Below are 26,715 nucleotides of genomic sequence, written 5' to 3'. Positions count from 1 at the left end.
GACGTTGCTGACAACCTTTCCTGTTGTTATTCCGGGATCCACGTGTGGTAGAAAGAGGCGGAGGAGTTGGAGTCCTGATACCTGCCACGTTGGGAATTATATCCGTGCTGGGTGCCTTGCTGGTAACCTCGGCCGAACGACCGCCCCCGACATCCTCCGGCCCGGCCAAAAACCAGACAAAAAAGCCCGTTTTAGAGAACCTTGTGCCTTGTCAAGGCCACTGAAAGTAGCTACAAACTTAGTGATCTCTTTCAGAGAAGGTTGGCCAAACAGAAGACCCTGCGCTAAGGGACCGGACTCAGAGGAGGACAACTTCGCCAACTTAGGGTCGAGTTTTAGCAGAATAGAGCACCGCCGCTCACAGGGCATGGCACCATTAGCATTGCCCAATAAACAGACAGCCCGTTGGGGCCAACCTATCAAATCATCCGGATTTATAATCTGCCCTGACGTTTTAGACTTGAAACCCAAGCCCAAAATCTTGGTTAGAGGACCGGTTAAACCCAATAATTTATCCTGACAGGATCTCCATGAACGGTCGAGCCCTTTCTTAGGATCTTTGTATATTTTTTGAGATAGGTGAGCATAGAAGGATCCACCTCAGGGGTATCTGCAACTTTGTCCGCCAAATCCGGTCTGGTGCATTCCGAGCGCAGACGTTCCCTGACATCCTTATCAAAGCCTCGGCGCAGGTGTGACAGCACATACTCAGCAACCTCAGTAGAGGGGAGCCATGAAGAGGAATTAGGATGGACAATTGCAGTGGGATCAAAATTAAGTAACTGTGGATGAGACGGAGCATCCACGAAACGCTCTTTGCGCTGCTTCTTAGCTGGGGAAGGAGAAGCCTCCGACTCAGACGCCGTATCAGAGGAGGTATCAGCATCATCTCTCATAGGCGAGCTAGAAGAAGTAGTTTTGGATGCAGAAACATAGGAATGGTCAGAGGACAGAACCTTCGCCAACTTAGCAAAGTCGGAAGAATATGTTTTTTTTAACCTTTCTCACCAGAAGTAGTACGAGATGTGGAGCCAGGAACCCAACCCTGTTGCAGGGCATAATTACATAAATGACGCTTTAATGGTTCAATGGCCCTGACCATGGCCTTATTAACGGAGTGCTGGACTCCCACATCAAGAGCCACAACTAGCTCCTGCTCCAGACCCAGAGGGTTACTCCTCAACGTAGTCTGCGTCGTCGTAATAATAATCCGACATTGTGACACTAATAAGTGACAAAATATGCCCACAGGAGGAATAAGGGTCCAATAAGCACGGTCAGCGCTGGGAAAATAGTCAAAATACAGACAGTGATATAATAAGGGGGAGTGACGAACCCCAGGCAAGCCAAAGCAACACAGTGACGCAAAAACACCAAAGTGTGCACCATCAATAAAATTTGGAGGGAGGGCTCGCCTAGAAATGCCACTCTAGGCAGTGTCTATGCGTGGTTATACTGCCTAAAGTCCTTTTGAAGACTTGGTCGTTGTTATGGGGCTAGCCAAGGTCTGTGGGCAAAGAGCGAGTTTCAGTGCTGCTCCCGCGCTCGTTTAAATCCGGCGTGCAAACAAAGAAAAATACCGATACAAAGAAATGGCCGCCGCGCATGCGCGGAACAACCGTGCACCCGGCCAGAACAGAGAACTGCGCGCAGAAGGCTCGCGCGTCCTCACCCCCGTCTCCCGCTCCACGTAATTATCATCTGGGCACAGAGCGCCCGGAACCGGTAGGCAGACAGCGCTCCCAACACAGTGCACACAATAAAGACAGCGGCTGGGGTGGAAGAGTAAAGCGTGAGAGAAGCGCAACGCCAACAGAACAGCCGAAGGTGCGCAGGCCAGCAGAACGCCGAGGCGGCACTGAATAAACGCCGAAGCCCAAAAAGACACAGTGCGAGCAGCGCGGACAGAATACCACAACAAATACAAGCACAGGTAACAAACCAAGCGCACAAAGCGACAATGCATAAGCAATACAGTCACAATGAAATAAAATAATATTAAGATAATAATAATAAGGGTAATGCACTTAACTGGCTGCGGAGCAGCAAAGAAAGAGGATGTGGTATTCTCTTATGCTCCTTATATGGGGGTCTACTCTATGGTTACTATGTGATACCCACTGGGCTTTATGGGTATTGTAGTGTGTATTTAGTTTTTTACTTTCTGATTGGCTGCTGAGAATTTTCTGTAAAAAAATTTGAGAAGCATAATCCGAGCCTCCGGTCCTGACATAGAATTGTGCTTTGCATCTTGGCATGTGGTACACCTTGGGAGTGCCAGGATATTGGTGAAATGTTGAGGTTGGAATGTCAGGAAGGAAGGTTGGCAGTTGGAAGAAGACAGGAGTTCCGTTGCTGGATATATATATATATTAATAAAACTTGCTGGATAACCTACCTTCTGTATCGTCTGAATTCCTACAGACAATCTCGGGTGCTTGTGGGGAGAAAAACTCTAAAATGTGTTATCTTTATTAACCCAAATTTTGTGGCACTTGGCATGGGAGAAAATGAACATGAGAAACGACAAAAATAATGCAATTACAAAAACACGCACACTCACATTGGAAAATATATGACACTTATTCCCCCTGCATTTTGAGTCAATAGATTGACAAGTTTGGGATCATCACACCATTTGAACGTAGAATGTTGACATGTCTAAACAGTCATACATTAATATAAACACAGCATGGGGACTAAAGCAGCAACCACATATTGCTAAATGTAGCTCCCCTCCCCAAAAAGAAATAGAGTATATCAAGTCAATAAGTACATTACTGGTTTTAACAAATGCATTATATGCGTTAAATGTAAGAACTTATCATTTCGGACGCAAATGCATCAAAGAAAAGCATTGCTATAATTCTATACACTTTTAATGACGGCCACAGGGCGGTTATTTAATAAAACGTCCCAAACATTCGCAGATGCAGATGTGTTTGAGGCAGGCTCACTGTCAGAAGCTAAATGTAGTTGTCTCTTCTCTGTTTCAATGACAAGGGGTTGGAGGTCAGTTGCCACGCGTGGCAGCGACAGTACAAGCAGTAGTTGAGGCAAGAGCATGGCAGCAGCTCGGGCATCGTGGGTATACTCCGGGGACCAGCCCGACGGGCAGAACGTGCTATTGGGTAAGTGTTTAGAGATTACCTAAGACCCCCTCTAGCACCCGCTCCAGCACACACTCGGGTCTACCTGGAGTGTTGAAACACGCGCTATGCAACGAAAACTGACCATAAACTAAAGGCGCAAATGCAGAGAACACGTGAGCAGCGTCACTACGTAGACAAGAACTTTAAATAGAGCTGTAATGGGAGAGTACTGAGACGGCCTCTCTGGTGTGCATGATTTGCACATCATTTCACATGGCGTGGGATCACGTGCTTTTCACATGTTTGCGTTTGCTGCTTTGTTCTGGGTAGAGCGGTTTGTTCTTTTCCTATGGAGTTTGGCTGCCGTTAAGGTTCCAGGGCTTTAAGTGGGCCGGGTCTCGCCTGGTCTGAGCACCGGCAGTTTTTTTAAAGGGGCCTCGAAACGGGTCTCTCTCTGGCTCTGTTTTGTACCCTGGCGGTCCTGCAGTGACGGCAGGCACCTCGATGTGCGCTGTGCTCACACTGCTCACTTGTCACTAGTGGAGAAGTTACGTCATGACGTCATGCCAGGTGAGCGGGGAAGGGAAATCCTTTAAAGAGTCATTTTCTTTCTGGATTTCCCTTCTCTTTTTGAAACTCAGGAGCAGCAACATTGTCCTGGTGTCACCAGGGCTTTAACCCCTTCCATGCTCATGACGGAACGGTTCCGTCATGAGCGTCGGTGCTCCGGTGCTGATGACGGAACATTTCCGTCATGAGTCAATATGATTTATGACCCTTAAGCACTGCAGCGAAATTCGCGCAGCACTGAAGAGGTTAAGTAGAAGCTTTTTCAATATTATATACAAGCCATAGTTGCTGCTTATTTATCCTATGTAACTAACATCCATTGACAAAGCCAACAGTCCTGACTTGTTGTAGGTGTAATTTTACTTGTATCATATATCTAGATGCAATGACAGAAACAGCAAAATACAGGTCTAGCTTTACACTAGGCTGAGCACAAATTTTTAGCTTTCGTGTTAAGCCATGCCCTTAATTACATTGACCACGCCCCTTTGAGTGGCCCCTCACTTTTTTCATCCCACTTAAAGCCTTTTTCCAGCCTATCTGGGAATGGATGAAGCCTTTCGGCCAGAGCTTCCGACTTTGCAGCTGGCGGGCCAGGTTCGAGCCTCGTTGTCGGCTCGGGACCTGTGATAGTTGGCAAATCACCTAATCTCCCCGCGTCTACCAAAAACAAGCATTTGCGAGAGTTTACCAGGGCTCGAGTCGGGGTACCACGCGGGTGGATGGCGTCCCCACACTTATTTTACCGGGTGGACGCGGTCCCCCCTGCCAAACAGCTGGACTTCACTCTTTGGCCTCTCTGGGACGAGATCGGAGCTCACAGCACGCTGCTCGTACAATCAGGGCCACAGCTCAGCTCCTGCAATTCTTCACACAGTGGACATCCCCTTGTGCATCACAGATACAGGAAAGTCATGCCTTCCGCATCTAAGGGATGAGCGAGGGGAGGCAATGAGCCCGATGGTCCAAGCCACCTTTTGTGACGTCACTTCCTGTCGTGACGTCACTTCCGGTGACGGCGTCCCCATTTATTATTTTTTTAATTTATTTTTTTAGGGCTAATAGCATAGTACATCACAATGCCTTTTGTGTATCTGTTTTAAAAACAACATACAAATAAAAGCCATTGTCACTTACAATGCCAATTGCTCCAGCTCAAGTAAATGTGAGATCTATTGCATTGCACATTCTTGGTTAATTTAGCGACTACATCTGCTAGAATCCGGTTTCATCCTTTCGTTTGGAAACCGGCATGCCACCACAATCTGGATTTTATGCACTGAGGAGGATACCGCCTGTGTTTCAAGTGGACCAAACCAATCAAGCAATACTCTACGGAGATTGCATCTATATCAGGAGTAGCTTTATGAAGCGTATGGACCATCAGTAACCTAACAGAAGATAAGGAACCGATTGTCTTATTTTGGATATGCCTTAAACCTTATTGTTATGTTATGTTATGTTAATTAAAATTTGTAAAGCGCACGTACGCCCATGGGCTTCTTGGCGCTGAGGAGAGATAAAAAAAACATAACAAGAGGGATGCCAGCAGGAGTCACTATTTCAAGTAGGCCTGTGTAAATAGGAAGGTCTTAAATGCTTTTCTAAAGGTAAGGAGGTCCTTACTCTGTCTAAGGGTTAGAGGCAGAGAGTTCCACAGGGAGGCTGCTAGAAAGTGGAAACAACTGCCTCCCTGTCGCTTTCTCTTGAACCGGGGTACCTCAAGTAGGTCTTTGTGGGCTGATCGCAGACTGCGCGAGGGGGTGTATCTCCCTATCAGTTGCCTTATGAACAGGGGACCCTTGCCTTGTAAAGCCTTGAAGATGATACATCCGGCTTTGAATGCGGCTCTCTGAGCCACAGGTAGCCAATGCAATTTCTCGAGCCCTAATTTAATCGATTCCCATTTAGGTACCTTACAGATCAGCCTGGCAGCTTGATTCTGGAGGTGTTGCAGTCTTCTGAGTTGGCCTACAGGCAAACCTAGGTAGAGACTGTTCGAAAAGTCAATGTGGGAAAGGACTAGGGCAGTAACTACTTGAATCAGGGCTAAGTGGGTAAGAAGGTGTGCAATTTGTTTTATTTTTCTTAGTTGGAAAAACCCTGAGGAGACTACTGTTCCGATCTGAGAATTTAAGGCAAGGTCCTCATTAATGGTCACTCCCAGACTCTTTACTGATTGGGACTTTTTGGGAGGGAGGCCCATATCTGAAGGCCAGAAATGTGGGCCCCAACTAATCTCGCTCTTCCCGGGCAAAATCAATTCTGTTTTCCCCGGCTTTAGTTTGAGATGGTTTAGGGACATCCACCTCTGAATCTGGATCATAGTTGCCTGAAAGTCTTCAACAGCATTAGGTGAGTTTAATGTAAAAACTAGCTGTAAGTCATCTGCATAGTTGTATGCAGTGACTTTGTGCTCTCTCAAGGAAAACAAGAGGGGCCGCATGTATAAATTAAATAATAATGGGGACAAGGAGGAGCCTTGAGGGACCCCACAAAAGGAATTAATTTTGGAAGCTGTGAAAGACCCTAGCCGAACAGACTGGGTGCGTTCAGATATGAAAGATTGCAGCCAGGCCAAGGCAGAGTCTCTGAGGCCGGCCTGTTCGACACGGTTGACCAAGATGGAATAGTCAACCGTGTTGAATGCTGCAGACAAGTCAAGAAGCACCAATGCCTTATTTAGCACCAAGGACACAACGAAGCTGAACCCAAATGTTTTCAGAGGCACCGCTTTACGTGAGAGGGGAGAAATATGTCCCTTAACTGCCGGATGGCAGCAAGGCATAACTGGCAGCTGTATACTTTAAAGGAAGGCAAACGGCCCAGCTCTGAACTCCAAACCACGTCTATCGCCAATAAAACCACCATCTCTCAATATCACATGTAGGCCGCAAGCAACTGTGCCTCTTAACGGAAATAGTGGCGGGAAGATGCAAGTTTTTTTACTCACACTAGTGGATACCAATAAAGGCATTTGACATTTAAAACATTTTTTACATTTGTTTTCAACGTCATTGTTTTAATTTGAAATAAAATTTTGATAACGACATTTTGAGGTGTAAAAAATAGACAAGTGGCTGTCCTGAGCTCAGAATTTTGTACTTAAAACTATAAAAGTTTACAATACCCCATACTTATTTCTACACTTTACAAACAAGAGACATTTGCTAAACGAAAATTTGAATTTAACCACATTATGAAAGCGCACCGGCAATAGAATAAGCTTTTTCTTTGTCGTACAGTTGAGATTAAAATGCTGTGCATCGTGTGCAACCCTAATACCTATATCAACTGTTGATGCAAGGTACCAACAATTCAAGGGATGGGGAGGGGGCTTGAAAAAGGGTAGGGATGCAAACATCTTCCCAATACATTTTCTTGAGTCTTCTTTGAATAAACGTATGGCTAGATGTTAAGAAGACTGCAACAAGGTAAAGATTGAAGAAGGCAGTTTATTGAATCCTGTCCTCAAGCACCAAACACACCATGTTAACTATAAAAACACTCTTTCCAAATAAACAGAATGTCTTACCTTGCGCTTAAGTACAGTAGGCCTGTGACAAGAAAGGAACAAAGTAAATAGTCAGTCTCAGCCACAATGGTCTTAAACAAATGTAAATACTGCTTCACAGACGTGACTTTGCCTATCCGCAGTGAATCTCGAATATTAGCACAGAATATTTCCAGCGCTGAAACCTTATCACTGCCCTGGCAGAGTTTAAAGTGCGTGGCTGTGCCACGTGCAAACATCATTACACCGCCAATTATCACAACACACGCTGTAACATACTGGGGAACAGAGTTGGCATTGGCTGTACAAACATGCATACTACCTGCAAACGGAGGTACAGGTGATAAACTAGACTGATGTGATAGCGCACCGCAGGAAGGAACTCAGCGCTGTGACTGAGGAGCCAAGAATGCCACGTACTCGTACACAACCGCACAGACTTCAAAGTGATACTTTGTGTAACTGCAATATCTGGGGACCGCGGGAGAAGAGTACGGCGGATTCCCAGGGAGTACACCGCACAGCATTTGCTTACTGTGGTGAGGGGGTGGAGGGAGTAGAAGCACGGATGGGCCGAAAATTAAATAAAAGACGCGTTGTGCTATAGTATAGAGAGGCATAAAGCTAACGAGGGAGTGGGATAAGGGAGGGGAGGAAAGAGGAAACTGATTAAAGTGATCTCGTGGCATGCTACAGTAGAGGCATGAAGCTGACGAGGAAGGAGTGGGAGAAGGGAGGGAGTAGGAGAGGGGATTTACACGTCGCGCGTGCAGCTGGTGGCCTGAAAAAGCAGAGAAAGCCAGATGTCATCTGTGCACGTTGCGCGCGCTTGTGCGTGTAACAGCCAGCTGGTAGCCTGAAAAAGCCTGTGGCCTGTGGGTAGCACTTTGAATACCCGCTTACTAAATGTCTCGTCAAGGCAGCGCATGCGCTGGCTCAGTCGAGACCTAATGAGTGTGTGCTCTTGTCAAGCGCTCCAATTCCTTCGGGTCAAGTTCGGCCTATATAAATCTGCAAAAAAAAATGCTTGGTCACTGACGCTGCTGCCACTCTCTCTCGTGCGCCCCTCATTTTCTGTCTAAGAGTCTCATTAGGGTTGAAGAGGTGCTGGGTGAACACACTTAAAAGAATGGTCCTCCTCCGAGCCATCCAACATTGTTTTCAAAGGCTCAGGTCGTCTGCTCACAGTGGTGTCAATGTAGCTGCCAAGTTTTGCACCGGCCTTTATTTCAACACTTTTTCAGCGTGCTTATGTGTGACATTTCAGTGCCTTTGTGTAGAACTTATAATCCATAAGTGACACTGTATAGGAAGGAGAACATGCTGTTACGTTCAAGTAATACAAATACATTATTCTGTTTTGTGCAATGTAAATCTCCATAGATGCCAATTTGCAAACATATATAGGTTGGCCGTGTCTATTATTACAGTTTGACTGCTCCGCATTTTATTCAAGAATACAGGAAAACTGATGTGGTATTCAATATTGTTTTATTAATTTGTGTTTAAAATACATAAAAGAAGGGACTGGAACAGGTAGCAGAATGCAATGGGCAATGACAGGATAAACTTCTCACAACTGACATGGATCAAGATGAGTTTTCTGAGGTTGTCTTATGTTGAGTCTTGTATTACTTTCGTCTTTGTATTTCTGGCACTAAGAATAAAAAAAAAAAACACACACAACCTGATATTTTGTTAAAACAATATACAGAGCGGTCAAGTTGGTCAGTGTTAGACGAGAGTAGCTAATACAGTTCCTTTTTTTCCTTTACTTTTTGTGTATGTTTATCTTTCCTATTAGAAATGCAGAATTATATGTTCCAGAATCCAATGGATAAAACAAAACTTGATATATTAACCTCTGATATAAATCAACTTGGGCTCTTTTATCATATTTGGGCATTTTCTGCATATATTTGTAAAGTGTGTTTTCCTGGAAACCATGTTAAATCCACAGTTTTTACCTGCACTTTCAAAAACAATCCATTTAGTCACGTTTGTTTCCGTGATCTATTAACAATGTTGATCTTACTCACACAAAATGTTGCCTTTATTTTGAAGGTCTTGTATATTCTTACTTCCATAACAAAAGCATTAAATGCTTGATGATCTCACTGAGTTGTTTCAGTGGCCTTTGTTGTTGGAGGGTTGCCTGGTTAGGGAGCTGATCTCTCATTGGGGAAGGGGCTGGGGTGCGATAGCGCGCCTCTTGGCTATTGAAGTTTGTATCTTCACAGGCTCCAGGGTCACTCGTCCACCAGTGCAGCTCACAACAGTACAGGTGCAAGGGAGCCAGGTCCATGAAATTGTTATGTTCTGGGTCAGATGATTCAATTTTTTTAATTATAAATTCAAGAAAATTACAGGTGCGATAGATTGCGGTGAAGCATGCCCACTTGTGAAACGTACTCAAATTAATCCATTTTAAGATTAGCAAGTTATTTTAACATGCAGTAAACATTTATGAATATACAATATCCTCATACACCACCCTATCTGCTCTTTATTTCTTCTGCTCAAAGACTGCCCAGTTCCAGTCAGGCTGCCTCCTTTACTCACATACTGCCCTCTATGATCACATCTTGCCCCCTCTGCACCTAGCACCTCTGGGGGGGGGACACTGCACCCTGCCACACATTGCCACATCTGCTCACTTATGTGCCCCCATTTGCTGTCTCCCACTGCTGCTCACAGCCTACTCACTCTGATCCCTGAGCCCTATATTCACTCAATTGCCTCCATCTGCATCCTGTCCCTTTTTCTCCAACGCTCTCATTTGCTCACACACTGCCCCTTTTCTTCCCTGCCCCTTTTCTTCACACATTACCTCTTTTGTTCATACCCTGTTCATCCACTCCCACACATTCTACTGAGATACTGCCTGCCCTCTTTGCCCATGCCCTGCACCCTCTTCCCCCGTCTCTTCTACACCATGCCCCCATATTCTCCCTGGTCCTTCTGTGCACACATCGACCCTCTGTTTCCTGCCCACTCTTCACGTAGTGCACATTGTATCACACAATACCTTCTCAGCCTCTTACTTTCTGTTTACACACTGCCCCTTTGATATACGTTGCTTCCTTCTGCTTCAGCCTCAGGTGCTCGCACATTGCCCCATCCACTTGTTGCCCGTACAACTCACGCTTCCCTTTTTGCTCACACCCTGCTCCCTACCTAGTTTAATCTCACAGTCCCTTCCGCTCCTTCTCCCTTCTGGTCACACTGTAGTATCCTGCATTTACATTGTAAGGTGTTTTACCACCCCTGTTCAGCCAGTGCCTGTGCTCTGACTCATTGGAATGTTGGAGTCTGATGATGCCTCAGAATGTTGGGACTGAGAGCTGAGAGACAGTTGGTCATGGGATGAGCACTACACATACACTGCTCCCTTGAATACACATTGGCCTCGGCTTCTTTACCCTTCTGGTTACACACTATTACCTGCTCACACAGTGGCCCATCTGCTCATACACTGCGCCCTCTTGGTCCATGCCAATTCTGCTCACATTTTGTTCCCTTGCTCACATGCTGACAGATATAGTCCCTGCCTCTTCCGCTTATTCATGGCCTTCTTCTGTCCACACTGCCCTATCCACTCCCGTCTGCACCGCTAACCCACTGGCCCTTTTGGTCACACATTGCAGTCTCAGCTCCCTTAGGATTTTGCTCTCACATTGGCCCCCATGCTCCCCAAAACGTTTGCTCACACTTTGCCTCCTTTGCTCACTCACTGCCCTTCTACTTACCGCTGATTCTGCTCACACATTGCCCGTATGCTTCCTGCCCCCTCTGCTCACACACCCAATCTGCTTCATTTCCCTTTTTCTCACACACTTCCCCCTATGCTTTCTGCCACTTCTGTTCAAACTGCCCCATCAGCTCTCACACTGATCCATCTTGAATCTGCACTAGCAGCTCCAACTACAGCAGTACTACCCCTACCATGTTGTCACATTTACTGATCACATTTCTTCGGTAACACAGTGTTCTCTAAAAGAGCAGAGCTCTGAGCAGCAGAATCACTCGGACTGTGCCACGGCCTATGCACAGCCCCTATCCTGAAAATATTACCGAGACCAGAACCGCAGAGCTCCCTAGAAGTTGGTGCATATGCACCAATGGGTGGTGGTTCGAGTCAACAGTGAGTCTTATTCGTCCTTTGCTCTCCAAGAAAGTGCAGATTGGCCATGGTTGTTTGTTGTGTGTCTTCCCGCTATAACTTCCAATTTGTTCTGCACCCTCACTGAGACAGAAGATCTCAGTGGACATGACCCCACAAGTGATCTGGCGATCTGTGGGCTCTGCGGTGCAGCTGGGGCGATAGTGGCAATCAGCCAGATCACAGCCACCACAGCGTTGCATGCACCCAGTTCCCCGTGACATCTAAGACCTCAGACCTCTCCTTACCCATTGGCAAATAATAACAGCAGCTACTGCAGCTAAATGCTGTCTTTCTTAATCACTACTCCATGCACACTAACAGATAATATTTACACCTGTTACGCATCATGAACGATTGCAGCGACTGAGCTCAGCGGAGCGGAGTGTATGATATATGCTATAATGCGAGCACCATAAATCGTTTGCGTGAGTCCAACACCTAATGATTAATAATTTAGAGGGCTTTATCAATACCTGTGGCTGCTTTTGCTGCCTAGATAATTTAAATGTTGCCTTGTAAGCACGTTGTTGAAAGAGGGAAGATAATAATCCGGTAACCTAGTGACACAACTGATGAACTTGACTCCCTAAATAAACAGCTATTGGCCTATTTTGGCCGAAGACATGAGGAACTAACTCAAGAGCTAGTGAGAGCTAATTACTTACTGGTTACACCCTCCCAATGTTATGCTATATACATTTCTGCAGTATATTACTAATGTACAAAAAGTTCCCAACAGGTGCTACATTGATTAGAGATTGTTTAAAAAAAAACAACTCTAGTCATGCCCCCAGCATGTGGTACCCACTTCAATATGGGTTTAAACCCACGCTGAAAGTGTAACATTTCTGTTATCACGCAAAGCTTAAAATACCGTGTGTCTAAACACATTTGTAATGAGGCTTGTGAATGAGGAGAACAGAGTTCTTCAACCATCCATATATCTTGTCGGGCAATAGAAAGCCATACTGTTGTCCTCAACCCCTTGGTTTCACTAAATGATCACATCTAAATAGTTTATTGGGTTTTAACTTCTGAAAACACCAAATGCTTTGCACAGTATTTCATGCATTTTTAATTCCCAATAATGGTTGAAATAAATGGCAAATATATTTATCCTGTCAATATCCAAACAAGGTTAAAAAATGCAAATATAGCAATGCTGCCTCTACTCAGGCTAGCCTTACAGTTGGATACTTATAGGCTAGCCACCCAAACATAACAACCTTAACGTTACTACCCAAAATGTTAATGTTCATAATGCTTCCCCTGATTTTGAAGGCACATTTAAAATATCTCCTGAGTTTAATCAAAATATAATGCCCTTTAGCTGTTAATAAAAACATAATGGCACTCTTATAAGCTTGCTTATCATGTGTTTCACGCTTCCTTGTATGTTATACAACATAGGAGGACATGGACTTTATCTTCAACTTGTCCAGAGACACAAAAAGAAAAGGGACGAATATGGATATTTTTATTCCGATGTCAAAATCAGCAAATAATATGCACTGCTAATTAATTGAATTGCTGTCTTGTGATTAGAAGTTTAATTGCAGCACTGTGGGTAATTTCACAATAAGGTTTCTGTAGGAAATTTGCCTTGTCTTCATGGCCACCAGGATTTGTTGTCTTTTGCTTGACTGAGATTTTTACTGGTGTTAGACTCTGTGTACTTTACCTCTGCTAACTAGGAGTAAAGTGCATGTCCTCCCCTTTCTGACATGGTTGTAGGAAATCTGCCTTTTCCGTTTGGTCACCCTAGATTTTCAGCTATTGCTGGACCCTATATTTTTGCTGGTTTTTTAACTATGTACACTTTACCATAGTTAATTAGTAGTAACATGCCTGTGATCCTCCTTTAAATGGGGTTGGAATGTCAAAATTCCTAATTGGTATATTTAACATACCTATAAATCCCTGGTGTATGGTACAAGATGTACCCAAGGCTGTAGATGTTAAATGTCACTAGCCTTGTAAGAGTCTTCACAAACATTTGCAGAAGATCGTCGAGAGGACTTTCTCGAGGTGGTAAATGAGGGCTTGGTGGTCTCTAACCAAATAATTATTGCTGCTGCTGCTGCCAATTTGTCATTATTGGCAGCCCAAGACTACTGTCATGATGTTGCCCTAAAAAGGCACTCTTGGCTTAGCCTTACAGCCCTTAAACACAAATCCCAACAATAGATTCTTCATCTTCCCTTTTCTGGATCCACCTTATTTGGCGGCCATACAGATGATTAAATGGCTTGGATGTAATCCGAGATGGAGATCGTGAAGGCAGTAGGTCTTGCAAAACAAAAAGATCAAGATCAACAAAAGAACACATACACGCCTTATCAAGAATGTTTTTACCCACAGAGGGATCAAGCCCCTCAGTGGTACCAAGGTCAGCAACAACAAAGACCTTATCAAAAACAACCACATCGCCAACCCAGAGGAAGAGCTACCCAACAGCCAACTCAAGGGTGAAAACCTACAGCTGGTTCTAAACAATGAATCTCTACTTCCCCCTCTTCTGTTACCCACGCCGGTAGGGGAAAGTATCTCTCATTTCCTGACAGAGTGGCTTTCCACCATGAAAGATGGCTGAGTTTGAAATATTGTACTGAATTGGTGTTGTCTCAGGTTTACCAGTCCGCCGTCAAATATCCCACCAAAAACATCCATTCAACATCTGCAGATGTTGACCTCGAAAGTAAACATCCTTCTGCAGAAGCATTTGGTGGAAATTGTTCCTCTCAAACAATGAGACACTGGGATTTATTCCTGTTATTTTCTGGTGAAAAAGAAAGGCACCAAAAACAAATTCAGACCTGTTCTCGATCTAAAACTAACCAACAGGGGTGAGCTTGTGGCCGAACGGGCTAGGGCGGTCGATCTCCGATCTGGGGAACCGGGTTCGAGTCTCGCCAATTCCGCTCAACATCCTGTGATTCTGGGCAAATCACTTAATATCCCCATACCTAACTTAGATTTGGGGGTCTCTAGTTGGCATAAGTAGGTACCTGTGACAAATAGGGACCCTTACGTCTAGTCAGGGTAAGGGGGTACGCTCCTAAAATAACCCCTGCTCACCCCCTTGGTAGCTTGGCACGAGCAGACAGGCTTATCTCAGAGGCAGTGTGTAAAGCATTTGTGAACATATACAGTAACCCAGTGAAAACCCTACCAATGGACACCACACAGTTGTATATTAAAAATAAGTATTCTTTATATAGAGTTAACACAAGACCACAAATGACAAAAATCCACAATACTGTACTTAAAAGGGTAGAATTAGCTTAGTTCTCTTTAGATCTTAAAATGCGACACTTTGAGTCAATGTACATTTGGATGCGTAACGCTATACAACGAAAGTGTTGCAGGGAAGGTGATGCATCAGTTCCTGGCTCGCAGGAGCCGTGATGCGTCGGTTTCTTACTGCGCTTCTGTGGCTGTGCGGCTAGCAACGCCGTGATGCGATGAAGATCCGGTGCGATGAAACAAAGATGATGTCTTCTTCTTGATGCAGCACGCGTCTCCGATGCTGCGAGATGTCTCGACTCGATGCGGCAGCTGCAGCGGCAACACCTTTGTTCAGTGGTGCAACGTTGCGGCTTTGGCGACGACACTCTCACGATGCGAGCTGCTTCCACTCGATGCGACGGCTGCAGTGGCGACACCCTTGTTCAGTGATGCGACAACAGCAGCTGTGACGGCGGCACTCTTCTCCGTGGATGTGAGGCGCTTATGCAGTGCAGTGTGACAGCTACAGCGGCGACACCCTTGCTTAGTGATGCGATGGCGACACGCTTCTTCGATGTTGCGAGACGTTTCTTGTGATGCGGTGCAATGCGACAGCTACAGCGGCGACATCCTCGATGCTGCGACACGCTTCTTCTTCGTGAGTCGCTCTTCCAGCTCCTTGCGCCACGCAGTCCCTCAGAAGGCCCCAAAACAACTGCAGGCACTTCCAACAAACTCTTGGGGAGCTGGGGGTTGAAGTCTGTTGTCCCTGAGAATTCAGCAGGAGGCAAGCTCTTCTCTCGAGCCCTTGGAGATCCTTCACAAGTTGAATAAAGCACACAAAGTTCCTTTCTCCTTTCTTTGGCAGTCAGGCAACCACTGCAGGCCAATGCCCCAAGCAGCACTTCAGCTCAGGGATAGTCTCTCCTCAGTTTCTTCTGGTTACTCTCCTCAGCAAAGGTTTCTTCTTGTTGTCCAGAAGTGATCTAATTCTCTGGGGTTTGGGTCCCCCCTTTTATACACCGTTTCTCTTTGTTCTCTGAAGGCAGAGAGGCCTTTGCCTAGTCCAAACCAGTTCTGGAGCACTCTGTTGACATGACTCCTTCTTTCCTTTTACAGTGCAGGGCAGAAACATCAGGCGCACCGGAGGAGGTGGAGCCAGCATTGTGGAGGGAAGGCATAGCCCTATTCAGGTCCCAGGTGCAACTCCTCCCTCTCATCTAGATGCAGATCTCTCTATTCACCACTGGGCTGACTCACCCTGTCTCCTGGAATTCCCTCAGCCCCTGTCACCCAAACTCCAGACAAGGAATACACAACCTAGCAGATGCAGGCTTGAATAGTGAGACAAGAAAATACCTACTTTCTAAAAGTGGTATTTTCAAACACAGAATGTTAAAATCAACTTCACTAAAAGATGTATTTTATCATTCTGAGGTCAGGCATACTAAACTAGAATTTCTACCATGTTCCCTGAGTCAGTTAGGATTATAAGATGAAATAATCAAGCTGCCCATTCTGGCCTATGGGGAATAGGTAGCCTTGCAATAGTGAACAACGAAAATGGCTGTAATTCACTAGTAGGACATACCACACACATCAGGGCTTGTCCTACCTTATACTTACAATGCACCCTGCCCTTGGGCCTACCATAGGAGTGTCTGATATGAAGAAAAGGTAAGGTTTTATGGTCTGGCAAGTGGGTGCACTTGCCCAGTCAGCATGGCAGTACCAGACTGCACAAAGGCTCTGCAATGGCAGGCCTTAGACACGCTTTTACAGGCTGCTTCTGTGGGTGGCACAACCAGTGCTGCAAGCCCACCAGCAGCATTTGGTTTACAAGCCATGGGCACTCCTGGTGCACTGTACTAGGGTCTGACAGGTAAACCAAACCAGCCAATCATGGAATCACTAATTCATACATCAATTTACAATATGGAGCACTTGCCCTGTGGCACTGGACAGCAGTGGCACAGTGCCCAAATCATCTAACGCCAGCAAAAACACATGAGGCAACAGCAAAAATGAAGGGAGACCCACGCCAAGGTGCCAGGTCTAACACTAACAAATATGAATGTGTCCATGTGTAACATGTAAAGGGCTCTGATACCCAAAACCTTCGGGTCAAGTTCACGCTATATAAAATTCCGGCGGAAAAAAAAATGAATTGGAAGAGAAAAAATTATAATGCGTGTACTGCATCAGATCTATCCCCAAATACATCAGGGAGATGGTCTCTGTTCGACAAACTTCCAGGATGCGTATTTTCACGTTCCAGTAGCCAAAATAGCACCGCAAATTCTTGAGGTTTGTCGTAGGTCACGATCATTACCAGTACAAAGTGCTTCCATCCGGCCTCCAATCAGTCCCCAGAACTTTCTCAAAGTGTATGGCAGTGGTAGCTGCACACCTCAGAAAACTGAATATTCGTCTACCTGTGTCTAGATGACTGGCACATCAAGGCTTCAACACCTCAAGAAACCCAAATGCATTACCAGTTGACAAGCAATCGTCTCCACCTATTAGGACTGTATGTCAATCACAGCAAATCAACCTCTACTCCAGTCCAATCTCTACATTACTTGGGGACCAATATCGACACCATTCAAGCAAGAGTGTATCCTTAGGAGGAGAAACTGTTATCAATCCATTTGAAGTGACACTCCCACAAGGAGGCCAAGGCGGCATGAAGCGAGGCGGTGCGGAGTGCGGTGCCCACAGGTCGCCCATGCGAGCAGCGGCCTCAGCAGGCGTCGTCGGTGAGACCAGGGTCGCGGTGCCCTCAGCGCTGCCTTCAGTCCTCGGAGTCGGCAGCGGTGTTGTAGACGGCGTCGGGTTGCTTTTTCCTCTGTTGCAGCAGAAAATACACAGTCCCCAGTGCTGAGGGCAGAAGAGCTTGACGTCTTTGCTGTTCCTGAGACTTCTTGAACAGGGGGTAAGCTCTACCTCAAGCCCTTGGAGAAACTCACAAAAGTAGATTGCAGAAAGTCCAGTCCTTTCACTGCCCAAGACAGAAGCAGCCACTGCAGGCCAACACAGCAAAGCACACAGCAAAGTGGTACTTCCTCCTCACATCTTCTCCAGCTCTTCTTCTTGGCAGTCTTCTTGATCCAAAAGAGTTCTAAAGTTCAGGGGTCTGGGCCCCAATATTTATATCCCAAAATCCATTGATCTCTTAGGCAGCGAGTGTCTGTGCCCAGCCAGAACCAGTTCTGCCTTCTCTGGTGTGACTTCCTGGCAGGAGGTGGAGACAGTATGGTCAGAGGCAGACCAAGCTCTTTGAGGTGCAAGGAAATCTCCTCCCCCTTCCCCCCAATTGCAGCCCAGGCCTATTCAGCCCTTTCATGACCCACCTACACTATCTGGAGCCACTCCTGCTCTCTAGCCTTCTGTCATCCACAACCCAGACAGGCAATCGACATTCCAGCAGAGGCACACGGGATGACTGAGCAAGAATATACCTACCTTCTAAAAGTGGTATTTTCAAACACATAATGTATAAATCACCTTCACTAAAAGATGCATCTTTAGATTCTGAGTTCAGGCATACTAAACTTTATTTTCCTACCTAATTCCCTGGGCCAGTTATGTTTATAAGATGTTGTAAACAAACTCCCCATTCTGTCATATGGGGAAAAGATAGCCTTGCAATAGCGAAAAACGAAATTGCCCGTAATTCGCTATCAGGACATGTCACTCACCAGGGCATGTCCTACCTTTCACATACACTGCACCCGACCCACAGGGGTACTTTGGGCCTACATTAGGGGTAGCTGACATGTAAGAAAAGGGAAGGTGAGGGACTGGCAAGTGTGTGCACTGGCCAAGTCGACATGGCAGTTACGAACTACAAGCAGACTCCGTAATGGCGGGTCTGAGTTACCTTTTCAGGGCTACTCACGTGTGTGGCACAATCAGTGCTGCAGGCCCACTAGTAGCATTTGATTCACAGGCCCTGGCACACTCAGTGCACTTTACTAGGGACTAACAAGTAACTCAAATATCCAATCATGGAAACACCAATCCATAACACAATTCACCACAGGAGCACTTGCACTTTACCACTGATCAGCAGTGAGAAAAGTGCGCAGAAACACTACACCACCAAAAACAGAGTTCAAACTGGGAGGTCAGAAAGCAAGAACTCAGGGGAAACACGCCAAAAGATGCCAAGTCTAACACTCCCTCATGCAAGTCTTTCACTCCACAACGAGAAAAGTGTCCTCTTTACGCGGCTCAATGGCTTCTTGGTTTCTTCTGACTCCGCACACCATCTCCACATGAGACCTAAAACAAAGTCTCATGGATCAGTGGGACCAATACTCGGGCAATTAGCATGACAAGATCACACTGTATCTCAAAGCAAAGCAGTCTCTGAAATGGTTGTGCTGTCCGACAAATCTGCTTCAAGGGATGCCATTTCATCAGGTTGTTCCCACTCAGATAATAGTGATAGAGGCCTCTCTGTTAAGAGGGGAAGCTCATATGGATCACCTTCAAATCCAGGGTACTTGGTGTCCAAGAGAGACAACTTATCACGTCAATCTCCTCGAGCTACGAGCGGTTCACATAGTGTTAAAGGCTTTGCTACCGTATTTCAAAATGCAATCCCTGCTTGTTCAGACAGACAACACAACAACCTTGCACTACCTCAACAAGCAGGGAGGAACAAGGTCCAGACCATTGTCTCACAAAGCTCAGACAGTTTGAATTGGCTGATATCATTCACTATACACGAAGGACTAAAATCAGGTAGACAGAGAAACATGTCCTATACCTTTGGGGCAAATCTACCCAACGGGGTAGAAAATTAGGAGGGAAAGGAAATGGAGAAAGAACCTTTATGGAGATCCTATAAGGCTGTAAAAACTGTCCTCACCCACTAAATAATGGCATGCTTCACCATAGGGCTGCTGACATATCCTGGTGCAGACCAACGTACAGGGTGAAGGGTACATTTTTGTTTACGTAAAAGAAGAAATATCTAAGTAGAGGGATCCCTGTTGCAGAAAAGAAGAAAGTGGGTAACCTTCTAAATTTTATTGTGGGTCCCACTTGCCAGGGTTAAGAGTTGCAGGGTATATGAAAGAAACAACATCTCCATTACCCTATCTGCTGTATCAACATGTTTCAGCCCTTAACTACAGCCCAATAGGGTCAATGGCCTTCTTCAGGATACAGATCCCGTATAACATTTTATTTGGAATTCCCTCCAAGTTTACTCACTATGTTGTAGGCAAAAGGTCAGTGTCAATACTTGCCCTTAGTAGACACATGTCATGAACGTACCTACAAGGATAAAACAAAACTCATTATTATATTTTGATCTTCACCCTTCAACTGCGATCACCCCCTTTTGATAAATAACACACCAATCAAAATCATGGTCCCATGATTACACTGATAAGTGCTCATTGTGCTTCCTCCAATTTTTAATATCAGACACCATGTGAAGGTGATAAACTAATAAAGACTCAAATTGTACCAAACGCTCGTTGAAAAGTTGCTGGTTGCCTTCCTTACCCGAGTTTCAGCAATGATGGTCCAAACCCGGGAATAGAGTGTGGTCACTGCCCTGTAGTCACACTCGAATTGATATATACATGTATATAAACAAACTGTGTTGTTTTTTTTGTTGGCCCTGAAAAGAGCCTTTGTGTTTAGGGTGTATTTCTACAGTGGTCTGCGGACCTTTACTTGCTTGTTTTGCCCCCTGCCTTGTGGCTCTCGGTTTTAATGGGCAGCAGCACGGCCTGGATGGTGAGCAGGACTTCTTCCTGGGCGACTCTGCCCAGTAGGTTGTTCAGCTCCTTGTCGTTGCGGAAGGCCAGCTGGAGGTGCCTGGGTATGATGCAGGTCTTCTTGTTATCCCAGGCCGCGTTGCCAGCCAGCTCCAGGATTTCAGCGGTCGGGTACTCCAGGACTGCAGCCAGATAGACTAGAGCACCGGGCCGACCCGCTCAACGTAGGTTCCTTTCCAGACCAGCCTATGCACACGGCTCACAGGGAATTGCAAGCCAGCTTGGCAAGAGCGTGTCTTGGCCTTAGCACAAGCCTTTCCTCCATGCTTTCCGCATCCATACATAGCGAGCGCTGCAGAAACTTGGGTACAGCACAGAGAGAATAGTACCATAAGCCAACTGTTTTGTAACCTAAGTTATTTATGTTTCTGTTACAGAAGAGTCCCATGTTTTAGAGGAGTGATCCAGAGGTCTCTCACACGTTTGCCCCTTACATATATGCAACTCCTGAGGTTTTCTTTAAAATTCTCAGGAAATGTTTTGAAAAAATACCTAGATCCGGGGATATATATATAAAACTCAGCAACCCTTTCTCAATAACAAACAGGTCCCAACACGCTCGGGTTCTCTTCATTGGTTTATTGCGGCTTGAGGTAACACATTTCAACCATTTTCTTCACAACAGTGCCCAAACCCCATTTTGTGCCTTCAATCAGGGATGTGGAATTCCTATAGCCCGACACTCGGGACATATTGTTTGGGGTCAAGAGCAACAAGTTTTCATGTGTATTTTGTCCTTGGGACAAGTAGGCCCAACCCCCTAAATCATACACCCTTTGACTGCCAGTTTACAATGCCATATTATGGATCAGGGAAAGGCATTACCTGCAATTAAGGTCATATTTGTGTCCATGGATAAATGCTGTTCAAACTTGTATTTATGGTTCAATAATGAAAAACCTTTATTAGGGAGAGCGATCTAAGTACATGTTGTTAGCTCAGACTGTACTACTGACAGTGGTTCCAGTATAAAAATGTATACACACATTTTCAATGTTTAGCAATATGAGGCTATGTATACCGCCCCCAGAATGCTCTCGGATTAGATACAAATATGTCCAGAAGCTTGAAAGCAAGATTGATGGTTCTTTGCTTTTTTTTTTTTTAATTCCGAAATTCTTTATTGTATATAGAAAAATATAATTTTACATACAGGGAAGAGGCTTATACATGAGTGGAAAAAGAAAGAGAAAAGAAAATAGGCTGAAGAAAAGAAAAGAGGGGGGGGGGCGGTAGTCCGCACTCTTGAGATCATTCGCCAGTTCGTAGTCTCATAGTCTCATAGTCCATATTGCGTCCATTGGTGTACCATGGCATTTGTACGTCTCTGTGATCAATCATCTTGTGCCCCGTGCCGCCCCGGGGGGACAGTGGAGAGAGATATAGATAAAGTAGGAGATGTGCACGTTGGTCTGTTAGCACTGACCTATTTCAGCAAGCGCCCTCAGATGTATCTCGTTCACGCCTACGGTGGCTTGTGTGATGATAGGTAGTGGTCTAAGGATCCCCACATGGTCGACTGCTTGTGCGTCTTCGGTGTGTGTTTTGCTGTTATGTTGTCCGCCCCCCTAAGGAACGTGACCCAGTTGAGCCACGCCTGTGGAGCCGCCTTTGATGTGTCCTTCCAGTTAGTTAGGACTACTTTGACTGCTGCTGTCAGCAGGAGATCTATGAGGTCCCGGTCCTCTGTCTTTGTGATTGCCTGGGACGTGAACCCTAGGGCCAGGCTCGTGAGGTCTGTTTGTATGTCTATGCCTGTGATCTCGTGGATAAGTGTTCTGATCTTCCCCCAGAAGTCCTTGATTTTTGGGCATTTTAGTAGGAGGTGTTCTAAGTCTCCCCTTTCTTTCTCACATGTGGAAAATTAGTGCGTTTTGGTGAACATTATCTGCGCCATCTTGCCTCTTCCCCTGATGCCACACTTTTGTCGTGCGCTCGCCATTTTAAGATGCCCCGGTCAGAACAAACCCTTTTGCATGCCGCTGGCCCCTGACATAGCCCTTTGCCTTCACTACGCCTGCACGCTGACCACCCCCTGCTTGCACCTGCCTTGAGTCATAAACCCCTCTTCGGCGCTGCTCTGCCCCCGGCCCTCATCCTGTTCCCAGCGCGACACCTCCCCGCCTTCCTTTCATGATCTCCGGCCCTTAGATGCAAACCCCCTTTTCCCCCGTGTGCCCGCTTTGTCCTCCCCGTTCCCAAGCCGACACCCAGCTCTGCCGATACCATCATTGCCCCTCCCCGTACAATAGAAAGCTTCCCCCATCAAAGAATCCCCGGGTTGATCAAAGCCCCCCCCCCCCCCCCCCCCCACCATGAGATCCGATCAGACTCCCCACATTCCGTGAATCGGCGGATTATCCAGCTGCGCGATGTTCATCACCTGTTGTGACTAGGGTGGGGACTTTAACTGTAAATGTGTGTGGGAACGGGCCCAAAGGGGAGTTCCGAGAATGTCTTTTCCGCACATCAAAGCTTTAAACATGTATGTGTAATCTGCAATAAAGTCATAAATGTGGATATAAGAGGCCAGGCCTCAGAAATACAGGTAGAGCACCTCAGAACGATACCTTCTGTCCGTTTCGTTGTGTTCTCCTCCGGAGAGAATAAAAAAACCTTGTTTCCTGCTTTCCAGTCTCCAGCGCCTGCCTCTTCATTGATTTAAATAACTAGAGGGTCACAGAGGCAATACCGCCGGGCAAATATCGATTGTCCCCGACCCGATTGAAACTGTTTTTACAATTGGCGTCCCAAGCGTGGGGCCCATCAGCGACTCGTGGATCCAGTGGGAGAGGTCCCGACGACAGAGTGAACGACTGCAACGATCGGGAGAGCTCTTGCCCAATAGACCCTCGTCTGGCAGCCGATCATCCGAACTTCACTAGTTCCGAACAGACCTCTCTCGAGTGATCTACGGTCCTGACTGGGAACCATCAGGAGTGCCGTGAGAAATACGAGAAAAAGAGGACGATCGGGCGCTGGATTCGGAAGACAAGAAACTGTCCACATGGTCCGGGTAAGGTCGTGTTGCCACGACAAATTGCGAAAGAATTTGTTTTGATTGCTTGATTGTCAAAAATACTAGTATTGCCTTGTTTATTTTTATTTAGAGATTCACTGTCTACAAACGGAGAAGCAACAGGCTCTCTCTCCCTTTGCAAGCAGTGGAGGATAAGTAGGGTAGCAGCCGTGCTTGTTCTTTTTCTCCCCCACTCAATAATTGCTTGAAACTGAACTGTTGTTCACAAACTATTGTTTCCTGGAGATTCTTTGTCTGCAAGCAGGGAAGAGACCATCCTTTTTGCAGATAGTGAAAAGGGTAGGTAACGCAGATCTTTGCGGTCCTACTCATTCTCCCCATTGTTATTTTGTTGGTCTTTTGGTTTTTTTGGTTCCATGAGGTATTCACTGCCTGCAAACAACGTAGAATAGAAATATTCTGTCTAGTCTTTGCACCTAGTGATAAGATAGGCAGTGCTGACTTTTTAGTCCCTCGTTACGAGCCGTCATGTCTGTCTTCTCCCCATTGATAAATAGCCTGTTTAGCCCGGACCGGGTGTTAGAGGTGGACCATATGGCTCCACTAGAAGGCACCCCTAATAAGGACATGTTCATAAACTATGGGTTAGTCACCATAGCTTATAATAAATTATGGCACAGGTATACCGAAGATAGCCAAGACAAACAGTGGCCACTGGCAGGATCCTTTGACCTTGATAAAATAGAAACGTTAGAAATAGCCCTTCGAAATAATAAGACGACGCCAATTATGCTCGACAGTCTCGGTATGTGGCGCAGAGAGGCTACGAAACGACAGAGAAAAGACGAGGATAAACCAAGTAGGGAAATATACCGACAGGACAACCCCAGGACACCGCTACCCACAACTTATCCCCCGACACTATACAAAGGACGACCAGACTTAGGGTCAGACGAATGCGCTTTTTGTAGGTATGTCGGACACTGGAAAGCCCAATGCCCGACTCTACTGAGCGTGAGTAAAGGCAAAGGGCCGACAAGAACGACAGACCGACAGTACGAGAAAAGGCGCGAGACAGAGGAGAACTCGACTTACATAGACAGACCAGACAGAACCACCACGTTTGATTATGCCCGATGGCACAGATTTCGCCAGGAAAATCTCAGCGGCATGATCAAGTTCTCCTAGGTCGGCCAATGTCAAGGCGGGAACCCAGCCTCGTCTAAAATTCACAGACGGAAAGAGATAATTATGACCAATAACTGTTTTTATATTTGTCTTGGGTCTTTGTATGTCGTACTTGTACTGTCCCCCGTCTGAGTTCGTGTGTATGTAATGTACAAATCTGCGTCACCCCTCTACACGTGTTTCCGTGTTACTCGACCCCTGTTAGCAGAAACTTAGCATAAAAGCAACCTGGAAAGAAAGAAACGATAAAACAAAATCCGTAGAACATTAATAAACTTGAACTTTTAATTTAACACAACAAACAAGGAATAATAACGATAAACTGTAGAAAATGGAAGTCAAACAGAACATTCGCCCCCCCCCCCCATTCTGGAACCTTCCAAAGTAGGGCAGGGTTACGGCTACGCCCAACCAACGGCAACCCATATAAGGCGAGCCCCGCCGCCAACTCTTGGTCAGGAAATCTTAACGTATGGGGGAGCCGGAGGAGAGGCAGGAGCCCGCAGCCTGGGCATTTGCAGGTAGTCCCGCCACATGTCTCCTTGGCCGGCCGCAACGGGCCTGGAAAGACTAAGGTAGTCCCGCCACATGTCAAGAGGAGAGCGAGGCGCCTCTTCCTTTTCTCTTCCGTCACAACCGTAGCAGTCCTGGACGGCGGGATGTCCTGCACGTACCTCCACAACAATCTGTCCAAGTTGGGCTGGGAGGGAGAGGCGACGCGGACGAGCCTCTCCCACCTCCACCGGTAGGAGGTTTCCCAGCCCCCAGCCCGGCGCCGAACACCCCCAGTCAGGCGATGGTGCCCATACTTCCACAGCACCGGACACACCATGGTGGCACCCCAGTACTTGCGCAGCACCGAACACACAATGGTGGCACCCCAGTATTTGCGCAGCACCGAACATACAATGGTGGCACTTGGGGAACACCGGATGTGGAGAGGCCTTCATGCGGGGCGATGAAAAGGAGCGGCATGGAGTGCACCGGGAGAAGGAGACGATGTGAACGAGTCTCCCTTGCCCCCCCCCCCAGGTGAGGGCATCACAGCTGCACCCCAGCTGAACGTCCCGCTCCCACAAAACAGGGACCTCTTCCTTTCACTCCGAAGGGTCTCTTCCATTCTTGCAAACTCGACGAGAGTGGCCCCTGTAGGGCCTCAAAATGGCGTCTGGATCCGCTGGAAGGCGGGCCCCGGCCACTAGAGTAACTCTGGCCAGCCATACAACTCGAACATTTGTCCCATGGAGCACGAGCCCCCATCTCCGACAGCATCTTCGCGGCCTTGAAGATCATACAAAGGTCCCCGGCGGAGCCTTCGGCCTTTGCAGGTTTCCGGTAAGGGACGGCTGCTTCGATCGCCAACGAAACAAACATGACATTGCCACACCTTCTGTTAGCGTGAATTCTAGAACTGCCGAAAAGGACTCTGGTCCAAACTGCCAGTAATGGAAACATTTCCCCCTGATGCTGCTTCCGGACTGTGCCGGCCCCGCCCAAAATGGCGCTGGTATCAATCGGAACTTACGAACACCTCGTGGTGTTCCTTCGCACTAATATAAACTTGATGTTCTGAGATTTTTGTGATCCTTTGTACACTTGGCTAGAAAAGACAAGGAGAGCTCACTCGACGAACAGTATGAAAAGATCCCCGTTACAAATGTTGATTACGAATATACAATGTATTATATTTTTATAACTAATGTAAACCTCATTTACGATGCATACGTACGGTATGCATATAGGAAATCTGATTACAACTGTTATGATTATGTTTCTAAATTATGAAAATATATGCCCCCGAACCCCCAGCCAATTAATAGACGTTTTAGTCTCTCACAAATGAATGAGTAAAACTTTCCGATGTTTTTACTGTTGCCAACGACACCCCCCCCACTGTACGCACTTTAGCCATTGCCACGACCGACCAAATACGACCACACCCTCCTAATCCATATGCTGAAATGAATTTGCAAAATAAAGTCTTTTGAAACTATGGACGGGTATTGCATGCTTTATTTTAAAACAATATGGGATGGGTAGGAAAGTTCTTTTTCTGTGCACCCTACTCTGCTCTCTCTTTAAGGTTAAAGGAAGATGGTTGCCCAGCCCTGGAGGACGGATCGGATCGACAACACGACACTCCGTCTTAAAAGTACGCGACTGACTCATGAACTTTC

The 26,715-nt window shown here is 46.3% G+C and overlaps 1 protein-coding gene across 1 annotated transcript in view; it reads left to right on the top strand.

Moving 5' to 3' along the window:
* Positions 1-2,988: 2,988 nt before the first annotated feature.
* Positions 2,989-26,715, top strand: part of POLR1E (RNA polymerase I subunit E) — a 241,850-nt gene continuing 218,123 nt past the window's right edge. Inside the window, exon 1 of the mRNA XM_078676521.1 lies at positions 2,989-3,131. Coding sequence (XP_078532647.1) covers positions 3,065-3,131 — 67 coding nt within the window. The 5' untranslated portion in view covers positions 2,989-3,064. The remainder of the gene's footprint in view (positions 3,132-26,715) is intronic.

This window comes from Lissotriton helveticus, chromosome 2_1 (assembly GCF_964261635.1).
Source record: "Lissotriton helveticus chromosome 2_1, aLisHel1.1, whole genome shotgun sequence".
Lineage (NCBI taxonomy): Eukaryota > Metazoa > Chordata > Amphibia > Caudata > Salamandridae > Lissotriton > Lissotriton helveticus.
Note: the sequence above shows the minus strand (reverse complement) of the source record. Positions and strands in the feature narration are given on the sequence as shown.